Source organism: Mauremys reevesii, linkage group 1 (assembly GCF_016161935.1).
Source record: "Mauremys reevesii isolate NIE-2019 linkage group 1, ASM1616193v1, whole genome shotgun sequence".
In the NCBI taxonomy this organism is placed as follows: domain Eukaryota; kingdom Metazoa; phylum Chordata; order Testudines; family Geoemydidae; genus Mauremys; species Mauremys reevesii.
In genome coordinates this window covers 354,578,388-354,590,979 of record NC_052623.1, presented here as the reverse complement: position 1 = coordinate 354,590,979, position 12,592 = coordinate 354,578,388, and the positions used below count along the sequence as shown (strand labels likewise).

Below are 12,592 nucleotides of genomic sequence, written 5' to 3'. Positions count from 1 at the left end.
CATAATATAAGAACTAGGGGTCACCAAATGAAATTAATGGGCAGCAGGTTTAAAACAAATAAAAGGAAGTTCTTCTTCACACAGCGCAGTCAACCTGTGGAACTCCTTGCCTGAGGAGGTTGTGAAGGCTAGGACCATAACAGAGTTTAAAAGAGAGCTAGATAAATTCATGGAGGTTAAGTCCATTAATGGCTATTAGCCAGGATAGATAAGGAATGGTGTCCCTAGCCTCTGTTTGTCAGAGGGTGGAGCTAGATGGCAGGAGAGAGATCACTTGATCATTACCTGTTAGGTTCACTCCCTCTGGGACACCTGGCATTGGTCATTGTCAGTAGACAGGATACTGGGCTGGATGGACCTTTGGTCTGACCCAGTATGGACATTCTTATGACTTCTGACACGCACATGGAACCCCTGTGACTTCAATGGGGCGTTGTGTAGGGGCATGGGTCTACCAGCATGGAGATCCTACAGGGTCAGGGACTATAAAGATAGATAATACAGCAATGTGGGCATCAAACATAGGCAGCTGACGGATACAGGTGTTGAGCGTCTATGACAATGAGTGCTGCACTGCTAGATTATATTAGCTAGGCAGGCAAGGAAGGAGGAGAGATACTGCCAGATGCTGATGCTTTCAAATCCCAGGAAGTTGAGAGCATTCAGTGCTTGGCAAAGTCTGTTCACTGCTAGCATCACATCCATTACCGCCCCAGGGTTTCATTTTCTAGGAAAAGACCAGTGGTAGGATTAGAATCTTGTATCTGCGGTAACTCACTGCCCTGGGATATCATTGAGGCCAAGAAACTAGTAGGATTCAGAAAAGCATCAGAATAACATCACAGTTATGTAAGAAAGGACAACAGTATATAAAAGATGTGAGCACTGAATCTTTGTGGCATAAGTCAACCACTAATGAAAAGATTAGGAAGAAGCTTCCAGTATGGGCATTTGGTTGCTTAAAGGTCAATTATAGGGGTTTTACACTTTCTTCTAGAGCATCTGATGCTGGCTGCTATGGGAGACAGGAGACCAGATAGAGCTGGGTGACTAATGTATTGCAGGTATTTGCAATTTTTTTCTTTCCCCTCTCCCACGAATAATTATTAGTGAATAATTTCTCCATCATTTGATCAGCTCTAATATGGCAACTGCTATTAATAATTATTTTAGTTTTTATTATTTGCATTGTCGTAGCCCCTAGGAGCCCCGGTCATGGAAGAGGGCCCCATTGTGCTAGGCACTGTACAAACTCAACAAAAAGATTGGTCAGGCTGCTGCTATGCTCAGATCTATATTATGGCCTACACAGTATGCACAGAAACAATGGTCTCAAGTTGCAGTGGGGGAGGTCTAGGTTGGATATTAGGAAACACTATTTCACTAGGAGGGTGGTGAAGCACTGGAATGGGTTACCTAGGGAGGTGGTGGAATCTCCATCCTTAGAGGTTTTTAAGGCCCAGCTTGACAAAGCCCTGGCTGGGATGATTTAGTTGGGGTTGGTCCTGCTTTGAGCAGGGGATTGGACTAGATACCTCCTGAGGTCTTTGCCAATCCTTCTTTTATATCAGTGGTTCTCAAGCTTTTGTACTGGTGACCCCTTTCGCATAGCAAGCCTCTGAGTGTGACCCCCCTTATAAATTAAAAACACTTTTTTATATATTTAACACCATTATAAACGCTGGAGGCAAAGCAGGGTTTGGGGTGGAGGCTGACAGCTCATTACCCCCCCCCCCGTAATAACCTTGCAACACCCCCCTGAGGGGTCATGAGCCCCCGTTTGAGGACCCCTGTTCTATATGACTAACAACCACCAGTGGTATGGTGGATTCCCTGTGCTCAACAGCTGCCACAAGGCCGGAGGGGACCCCATGAATGCTGCTCTAGCAGAGGCTAGTATGGGACACGCCCTAGCTCTCCTAGATAGACACCAGCCTTGCAGCTGAACAGAAGGTTCTATGGTTGGTGAGAGTTCCGGAGTCGGCTGCCGATTGCTCCTGCCTGATTCCGTAGTGGCGCCCGGAGGACCAAGAACGAGTCGAGCATCTCTGGTATCAATTGCTCACGTCTGTCTCTGCCCCTCTCTTTGGTGACGTTCCCCTCTTTCTCGTCCACCTGCCAAGAAGTCGGTCTCCTATTGGCTCTGGCTATTGAAGGCCGCTGCTGATTGGCCTCGCCGTGGCCGCAAGCGAGCGAAGCCCTTCTATACTCCCCCGGCCGAGGAGGGAGCGGGCCGGGGGCGGAGCCGGAGCCGGAGCCGGAGGGGGGAGCGGAGTCGGTCGGGCCATGTCGGCGGCGGAGGGCGGCTGGGACGGGAATCGGCGGCGGGGGGGCGCTGGAGGCAGCGGCTCGGGCGGAGGGTGCAGCGGGGACGGGCCCGGGGCGGTGCCGGCCGGGGGGCTCCTCAACCGCTTCGTCCAGCTGCCGAGCAGGCCCCACCTGGCAGGTGAGTCCGCTCCGGCCTCCCCCCCCCCCATGGGGCAGGTCCAACCCCCCCGCGCCGCGCCCCGGGGTAGCTCCATAACCCCCCCCCCGGGCAGCCCCGAAAGGGGGAGGCCTCTAAGCGGCGGGGGGACCCCATCTGGGGGTCCCTGATAACGGGGAGGGGGCGCCCCACTGCCATGGAACTGCCCCGCCCGGGGGGGGGGGGTGTCTCTGCTGCCCCGAAAACGGGGTCACGCTGGGGCGCGATCGGCTTGAAACGGGGCGGGGCTGAGCGTGCGGCACTCATGGCTCCCTCCATCCTTCAGCGGACCCAGGCCTCCCATCCTCGGTCCCGGTTTCACAGCCGGGTCCGGGTCCAGTCACTTGCCCAGGGTCTCTCACAGAATCATAAAAACAAACCCTGGGGACTGAGTCAAGCCCTGTAATTGCACAAGCTGTGAACAGAGCGTGTCTGATCTCGAAGGTGCTTCACTACTGCAGTGGTGGACCAAGGGACGTACCTGGTTAGAAAGCCAGACACTGAATCTGCAGAGCTGGAAGTAGAATCTATCAGCCCTGACTTTCAGACTGCTCTGTCTTTGGCTACAAGATCATTCTTCCTTTGTGTTTGTTGTCAACGTAACTGACACTGATTTTGATGATCTCTTTCTGATGCCAGCACCATACAATAGTAACACTGTGACAGGGTTGTGTGAGCTGCAAATGTACATGTCAAGGATGTTGTATCTACCAAAGGATGAGAAAAGCTGCTGCCAATACCTTCACATGTACTATCATCTAAAAGGCCAGCTCTTATTTTTCATAAATATTTTATTAAACTTCAAAATCAGCTGTACCAAGTTTGTCTTATAAGACAATCACATAAATTTGGTTCCCTTTAGGAAAAAGGAGAGCTAATATACTTGTTTCTTTCAGTTGAAACCAGTTTTGCCTAATAATATGAAGCCACTAACTTCCATTGACTTCAGTATCAGGGGGTAGCTGTATCCACAAAAACAACCAGGAGTCTGGTGGCACTTTAAAGACTAACAGATTTATTTAGGCATAAGATTTCATGGGTAAAAAGCCCTAAAAGCTTATTCCCAAATAAATCTGTTAGTCTTTAAGGTGCCACTGGACTCCTTGTTGTTTTTATTGATTTCAGTAGATGTTAGGAGCCTAAATACCTTTGTGGATCTGGGCATAGGTCACTTCAAAAGACTTTCTCTGTTTTTAAAGGCGTTCCTTGTCTTTTAAAAACAAGACTTCTTATTTTCTACAGTGTTATCTCTTCTTTCCAAATGTCAAAGATCAGGTTGAGCTGACTTGGCAATGCACTCTTCTTACACTCTTCTGATGGTCCCATTGATTTCTGCTGAATTTAAGCTTTTACAGTTTTGAAAAAAACCTGAATGTGAGCTGTTGGAGTACTGTCTTCCTGAATGTGTAGACAGACAAGCAATCACTATGGAGAAGTGTAAACTATCCTTATTCATCTCAATGCAGTATTTACACTGAAAGTGATTGGTAACAACTGTCAAACTCTTCTTGGCTGGTCACTCGTGCAGAAACATCCAGTGATTGTGGATATGGTTTGGGGGACAGTTGTGATAACCTACTCAGTGTGATACCTATCAAATGTTTCCATTCACAGATCTCAAATGTTGGCTGGTATATAACTATTTGCTTTGAGGTATTTGTCCATCCACCCAATTTGCATCTTCTCTCTCTACCATAAGAGCGGCAAAGAGTTCTGTGGCACCTTATAGACTAACAAACGTATTGGCGCATGAGCTTTCGTGGGTGAATACCCACTTTCGTGTCTCTACCATGACATCATCTGCCCTGCTTTAACTGCCCTGGATTTCCATTAAGTATGGTGTGATCCTTTTTTGTGCAGAGACCATTGACATGAATTTATGCCAAAGAGTTCTTAGCACACTGTGGATGGTGGCACGTTTGCTAAGGCTTTGCAAGCCTTTCTTCGCCTTCAATAAGCCCTGTGTTCTGTATTATTTCAAACAGTGTGTGGTTTTTATTTTTTTTTGCTGGGGGAGGGAACTAAATTGCAGAACGTCAAACTAACATAACAAAAGTGAAAGTGCTCTAGGCTATTTTCTATTCCTGGCTCTGCTGCTGACTCACTGTGACCTATGGAAAGTCTTAACCTTTATGCCAGGGTCTGCACTTATACAATGGGGATGCTTTTCTCTTTTGAGATCCTTCCAGGAAAAGACTGGGGGGAGGAAGATTAAAATTGTACTTATAAAAGTAACTTGTTCAACAAGGGAAAAACTCTTTGAAGTAATAAAGTAAAAACTCTTTAAAACATATTGTAAAAGGATTATAAAAAGAGTCATACTGTCTACAGAATCTGATGCCAGAGTCATGCTCATAGACCCGTGTTAGGAGAGCAGATATTTCAGTCCATACAGCAACTGCAAAAAGCTGTACTCGTACCTTAACAGTTAAAGCTGACTTGAAAAATTAATCTTTTTTGCTTCTCTGACATATAAAGAAGGCCCGAGGTCTTAAAAGGTGGGGGTGAGGGTTTGTATGTATGTGGGGTTTGTTTGTTTGTTTTTTGTTTTTCCTGGAGGATTTCTTGGCTGTGGGTGGGGAGTTTGAGTTCTTGCATCTTAATTGAAAGTTTGGCACATGGAGAAAAATTGTCTGTATTAAAGATTCAAGTTTTCGCTAGGCATGGGAGATTGAGATATTAACAAAGAGTTTTAAATGACCTGATGAAAATGTCTTCCCTTCCTCTGACTTACTCGGCTTTCACTTTCTTGTGATGACACTTCACTAATTCAGTAGTCAACATAGTCTTCTGTGGCAGACACTATCCGAATCTCTAATGTATCTTAAAAAAATAAATGTCAAGCCTTTCAGACTCGCTGTATATGGCATAAGGAAGGAGGAAAATACTTGTTTGCAGGTCAGGTTTAACATTCGCGATACAAATTCTTCCCTTTCCCTCGTTTTAGACCCTAACTTTAGTCCTGCTTATTATTGTATTTACTTGGTCATTCTTTTTGTAACTAAGCATTACATATACTGCCTGACATGCTTTATGACAGGATGCAAGCAGTAACCTGTATGATCTGAAGTTTCTTTTTTCTTTTTTGTGTCCCATGTTTGGGCGTTTGCAGGTGGAATGGGATTATATAAAATTTGTGGAAAGCAACTTAGAATATTCTATGCAATGTTGCATTTTTTTAAGCAACACAAACACGATCTTTGGGTGAAAAGTTTTCCTCTTTCATGCACTGGTATTCTGAAAAAACACAATTCATACATAACGAGAATTCTGATCTAAATATCCTATTAGAAAGATTCTTGTGTGTGAGGCTTATGGCCAAGCTGATCAGTCAGTCAACATTGTTTTCAGAGGGTTCCTTTACTCTTAATGCTGGGATATTGTCCCCTATAGACATGTAACTGTCTCACTAATCATAGAAGGTACTCAGTGATCAAGTGCCCAACTTAAAAATTGCCAAGGTGTCCAGCTGTCATGGAAAGTTTGGAAGATGAGAAGTTTGAGGAACAGCATGTTCACGAAATCTTGAAGTGCTGCTTCTGTAGCCTGATCGGATTCAGTGGGGATAGACATCTTAGAAATACCATAAACAGAAGAGACGGCTACAATTTTTTAAAGGGATGAAGTATTGAAGCAGGAAGGAGAGGAAGTTGAGTCTTAGGCCTTGTCTGCATGGGACTTTTGAACATGTTTGAATTTTCTTGAATGGGTTTTAACTAAAATAGCTTCAAACTTGGTTTGTCTGGCCACTGTTGAAAAGCTGAAACTGCCTTAAAAGGTGAAGGTGGGACCTAAAAGTCAGTATCAATTTGCCCTTTAATTGGTGGTTGGGAGGGCTAAAACTTTGGTTTGGTCCTCTGTGGGGGTCCTACTCCAAAGATCTTGCTGATGTCCTCCAGCAACAAAGGAGGAAGTTGGAAATTCCACATTTTGAAAATGTGAGTGGGGAAAAGAGTATTGAGGGCATGTTTATGCAATGTAAAGAAGCAGTAAAGAGCACAAACAATTTTTACTTTACAATTCATTTTCGAGAGGATACTACAGCTGGAAGACTAGGTTGAATAGTGATGCAAGTTGTGAAGGGAGATGGTGGAATTGCCAGCCTTGGAGCTATTTGAGGCAAGTCCCACAAAACGGTCTGTCATGCTCTAGGAATAATTAAATCCTGCTATGCTGGAGGCGGATTGAGCTAAATGATCTCCTAGAGGCTCATTCCAACCCAAATGAATCTGAGACTTGGTTGTAAAGTATAAAGGATTCATGGTTGTACTTGGAAACAGTTTATCCATAGGAAACCGTAGACTGACATAACAGCTAGCGATCCATATTCGAATTATCTTAAAATATATTTGGTCCCTCACAAGAAAGCCTTCAGATGTTTCAAGTATAGCTTAACTCTCCAGTTAAATGTCCATATTCCTCATCAGTATCTAGTTGTCCATTGGATACAACTTTAGGCAAATGGGAATGAAGTGGAATGTGAATACTGAAAACATTTGCATCATGTGACACTTAACTAGCCTGAAAGTGAGGGTTTAATGCTCTTTATCAGTGTGTGCTGTCTTTAGTTGGGAGTCCAGCAGTCTTTTTGAATTCTTGTGATCTCAGTTTTGGCAGTCTTCCCATTCCAGGCTGGCAAAGTGTGAAACTTACTTTTTATTTCACTGACAGCTCTAAATGCTTCGACTGGAATAAATCCTGGATGTTGATCCATTTCAGCTCAAATGCATGAGACTCTTGTTTTCCATCAAAGTGAGGAAACATTTGTAGCTTTGTTTAAAGCAACTAAAACTGATTACAATTTCCCTAGCTTATACAATACTGCAGGGGTAGGCAACCTATGGCATGTGTGCCATAGGCAGCACACAAGCTGATTTTCAGTGGCACTCACACTGCCTGGGTCCTGGCCACCGGTCCAGGGGGCTCTGCATTTTAATTTAATTTTAAATGAAGGTTCTTAAACATTTTATAAACCTTATTTACTTTACATACAACAATAGTTCAGTTATATGTTGTAGACTTATAGAAAGAAACTGTCTAAAAACGTTAATGTATTACTGGCACGTGAAACCTTAAATTAGAATGAATAAATGAAGACTCGGCACAGCACTTCTGAAAGGTTGCCGACCCTTGCAATACTGTGAGCCTGAATCTGGGTTGCTTCTCTTATAGCTTTTGGGTGGCTGCCCTCCCATGCTTCTATTTCATCATGGAGTTGCTCTAAGAAACTCTCTATTTCCTGATAGTTCAGTCTCTGGATATACCAATCTTTTACTTTTGGGGCAAGTTATCAAACAGTCCATCTCCTAATAGTGGAGGAGTCAGCTAGGCCTGGTCTAACTGAATATCATAGTGCAGCACTTTAATCTTATGTTAGTTGGAACAAGTATGATGGCACCTTGGGTCCATTTATGCTAGCGTCTTTGTCACAAGCAGGCAACACGTGGTAGAAATCAGCCTAGAGCTGTCTGTGTGTTGTCACTGCAGCTAGCAATCACTGGGATACGATTGCATAAAGAGGTGCAGTGCTGTTTTTCTGGCCTAAGTATTGCTCAGTTTCAACAAGCCATTTACAATGCTTGGTGGGACAGATTACAGTGTTTTGAACAGCTCGTCTGGAAAATAGTGTATTTCACCAGTAATAAATGATTCAGATGCCTTTTGTGAACTTAAGCTGCCGTGGTCATAATCTTCGATTGCCTTTTTACGTGTCTGAAGAGCAGGGCCGGCTCTAGCGTTTTTGCCGCCCCAAGTGGCGCAAAAAAAAAAAAAAAAAAAAAGCTGCGTTTGCGATTGGCGGCAGCTCTACCGCCGCTTCTTCTACAGCGGCAATTCGGTGGCAGGCCCTTCGTTCTGAGAGGGAGTGACGGCCCCGCCGCTGAATGGCCGCACGTGCTGCCCCTCTCTTCATTGGCCGCCCCAGGCACCTGCTTGCTATGCTGGTGCCTGGAGCCGGCCCTGCTGAAGAGGTTTTGTTATCTACCTATAATGAATCCATAAGCATTTGCAAGTCCATACTGCACCCTGGCACTGTTTTGTGCTAACTTTCTAAGAGTCGTGATATTTAGAGCACCCACTTGTGCCTGCTCAAGCCTTTCAGCCTTGAAAAGTTAATTGAAAATAAGCACGTTGCACGTGTACAACATGCCTTTCAAATGCTTACCTTGCTCAGATATGATGAGGCCATAGCTTGTCCTTGAGAGTTTCACGATGACAGCTTGCGTTTAAACGCACTCTTAGGGCTTGTCTTCACTGCAAGGTTAACTTTAGTGTTGCCTCAAACTACAGTCCTGTCAACACACACACAAGCCCTTAACTCAAGCCTGGTGGTGCTTTTAACTTGATTTGGCTGGCCCGAGAGGGAGGATAGGCTAAAACGTTAGTGAGCACAACCTGTCGGCTGATAACATGACCGCTTTGTAGGGTAGATGCCGGCTAGTGCCGCTCATCCTCCAGTGCCTTCCCCCGCTTCCCCCGTGTGCTCATCAAAGCCAGAGCAGTTCTCTCATGACTTGCCGACAGAGAATTCATTGAGCAGTTCTGTTTGTTGCAACACACACAGCCCCGGGATGTGCCCACACGAAGGAGTGCAGCGCTGGTGGAGATGCAGCAACTTGAGTGCTATAGCAACCAGTGGGGTTGATCTGACTCAGGCTACGTCTACACTACCCGCCGTATCGACAGGTAGCGATCGATTTTTCAGGGATCGATATATCGCGTCTCATCTAGACGCGATATATCGATCCCCGAACGCGCTTCTATCGATTCCGGAACTCCACCGCCGGCGTCGACATGGAGAGCCCCGGACATCGATCCCGCGCCGTGAGGACGGGTAAGTTATCGATATAAGATACTTCGACTTCAGCTACGTTATTCACGTAGCTGAAGTTGCGTATCTTATATCGATTTTTCCCCTTAGTGTAGACCAGCCCTCAAGCTAGATAAGATCAAGAGGAGTAACTGGAGCAGGGGTCGGCAACCTTTCAGAAGTGCTGTGCCGAGTCTTCGTTTAGTCACTCTAATTTAAGGTTTTGCGTGCCAGTCATACATTTTAACATTTTTAGAAGTCTATAATATGTCTTTCTATAAGTCTATAATATATAACTAAACTATTGTTGTATGTAAAGTAAATAAGATTTTTTAAATGTTTAAGAAGCTTCATTTAACATTAAATTAAAATGCAGAGCCCCCCGGACCAGTGGCCAGGACCCGGGCAGTGTGAGTGCCACTGACAATTATCTCACGTGCTGCCTTCGGCACACGTGCCATAGGTTGCCTACCCCTGAACTGGAGTGTAGATAACTTGAGTTAACTGCAGTGAGTGAAGACATGCCCTAAGAGGGAGTCTGTCGCATGTGTAGAGAGAGAGAATTCTTGTGGCCAAACTTGACGCAACTTAACGGGAAAGATGTTTTTCAAATGCGCAAATGGCAGCTGGAAGCTGAAGTGCTATTGACTTTGAAAATCTCCCTCTGTCTTTCTGGGACTGTAACTACGGTGACCAGATAGCAAATATGAAAAATGGGGACACTTGTTTTTGGGTGGGGGCAGTATAGATACCTATATAAGACAAAGCCCCTAATATTGGGATGTCTGCTCAGCCTAACCATAACAGGTAGACCTTACTGTCTGTTACTGACTCTTCTCTCACCCCTGTTCTTTTCTTTTTACATACTGTAGCTTCTTTCAAAGGTGTAATGAACAAACTGTCAAGTGAATTGTCTGAAACCTACTGTCTATGCAAACCACAAGCATTTTCTGTCAAGTACACACAGATCTGGATAAACTCAGTGGATTGTGGGGAGAGGATGTCAAAAGTTGAGAACTAGAATTCCAATATCGGGCACTGCTTCTGTTCCACAGCCCTTTCTAGGCCAGTAACTGAGTATCAAACTAGAGATCGTGAGTGAGGTACAATTCTAAAATGCACACGGGAGGGGTTGGAAACGAAACTGATGTGATTTGTTTGCAGGGGAAACATCTTTGTTTAAGCCTGTGAAAATAAAACAGAGAACAAAAATCATCTAAACTCTCTCCATTTTTGCTTCCACGTTCAGAGGAAAACTGCCCCTACTTTGATCACCTCTCTGGTAAGAGTGCTCACGCAACAGGCCCTTTCTACTATGGCGTGTCTTTTTTTTTTTTTTTTTTTAAAGCAGGTGTGCTTAAAATGCATTTAGCATTTCTGAGCCTAGAGCTGCAGGCAGCCATCTTGCTGAAAAGAATGTCACCTGTGACTGGCATTCTGCAGGCCCTATGAAAGAGACATTAAACCAGTCTCCATCCTGCTTCAGCAGTCAGTTCTGACTGCTTAAATCATTGTTACTAGTTAAAGTGAGTTTAAAAACTGATTTAGCCCCACCTGCCTGCCTGCGGCTCTAGGCTCAGAAATAACTGTATTGAAAAGCCTTGAAATGTGTTTTATTTGCCGTGACAAGCAGTTCTTACCATGTGAACACTGATCCTGCTTGGCTGAGCAGAATGAGTGCAGCTTTCCTTTAAAATTGGACACCTGTGGAAGTTCCATTTGTGTCTGTTCTACTTCACGTTCCAATAAAGCCTGATAATTTAGTGCGATAATATGGCTGCCTTTTGTATCGCTCTTAGGCCTATTTTTTTTATTCCTATTCTGGGATTAAACTCCACCACACTGCATTAGAGTTTGCTTGTTGACTAATTTCTAATCCACAGGACTCCTGATAGGGAGTATTTTTCATTCTCTGTTTTCAGGGCTGGTAAATTGCCCAGACACCTGATAGCTATAGGGCAGTAAGATGCAAGTAGAGTGTCCATCTGTGAAGCTTGGGCAATAACCTGCTGAGAAGCTCATCCCTCTGGCTGCTGGGAAGACAGGGTGTGTTGAGACTCCTATCAAGGTGCCTGTCCCCTGGACCCTGCTCAGGGTCTCCATCTTCTGTATCTGGCTGCAGCTAGTTGTTGGCTGGGGATGCAGAAGTCACATTTCTGGATTGGACAGAGTTTGCCAGAAAGAGCTTTATTCTTTTCCCACATCACAAGCCTCATATCCTAGGAGTGGGGTTGGCAACATCATGCCTCTTTGGGGAGAAGGGGGTGTATCTTCTTCCCTTGCAAATAGCTCCAGCCACTTGCACCTCAGCTCTTCCCAACAAGGGGATGAAACTGATGTGATTCTTATCAGTTTCACTTCTGTCCACAGGGTTCAGAATAGCAGCTGTGAAACTGACCAGGTTCTTGTCTGCTTCCTGCTGCTTCTTGGGACAGCTAAAGCCCAGTAGCAATCTAGAGTTGTCTCTCCACAGATTTAGGAAGAAAGCACTGCATCAGTTCCCTCTGTGACAATAACTACCCAGGCACTAGGCTTAGTAATTCAGTTTAAAAACAACAAAACTTAAATTCTGCAGAAATTGATGGTTTAGGCCCCTTTCACTCACTAGGCAAAGTTTAATTTGATGAGTTGATTAATTATTGTTGTGTTTCAGTTAAGCTCTGCTTTAACAACTCAGCCCTGATAAAGGGACCCTGAGGCATGTGGTCTCAAAAACTAGATTAAAGTGGCCTCTCTTTTGAAAATAAAAATCCTAATGGAAGAGTTAAGGGATACTAGGCAAACACCATATTGTACCTCTTCCTAAATCCTAAATTGGGGTGAGATTGTTAGCTTATATGGCAGTTACTACTTTATTGTATAAGTCTGGCCCGTGGCAGGATGCCGACGTTTCTTTTCCTTAGATAAAAAAGATAGTAAAATGGAAGGCAAATTCCTGTGTCCACTAAACTTGTCTTGCTGCTCTGCCTGAAGTCCCTCTTACCATACATTTTTGCTGCCTGTATTCAGTGGCTGAGTTGCTTTCTTTGTGCCTTGCAGTTCAATTATATATGAGAGAAATTATACCAAGCGGTTGAAATATGGGTGGGAAAAAATCCAGCTGACTTTAGATTGCAGTCACGTCATGGAAAAGTGAGTGAATTAGTCCTATCTTAGAACCCTTTTGAGGCATCGCCATGTGGCAGTGTTTCAATGTCACGCTGTTTGCCTGGAATCGTCTCCCCTGAAAGTTCCTGCTGCCATGCTTGGTTTTATGTCAACCGAATTAGCTTTGGCGCCTTAAACTGGGAAAGCAGAACTGACAATGTGCTCTGCTGTGC

General features: G+C 44.6%; 1 protein-coding gene across 1 annotated transcript in view; it reads left to right on the top strand.

The window, feature by feature from the left end:
- The first annotated feature begins 2,286 nt into the window (after positions 1-2,286).
- KLHDC10 (kelch domain containing 10) overlaps positions 2,287-12,592 on the top strand; it is a 28,404-nt gene continuing 18,098 nt past the window's right edge. Inside the window, exon 1 of the mRNA XM_039519880.1 lies at positions 2,287-2,446. Within this exon, the coding sequence (XP_039375814.1) occupies positions 2,287-2,446 (160 nt within the window). The remainder of the gene's footprint in view (positions 2,447-12,592) is intronic.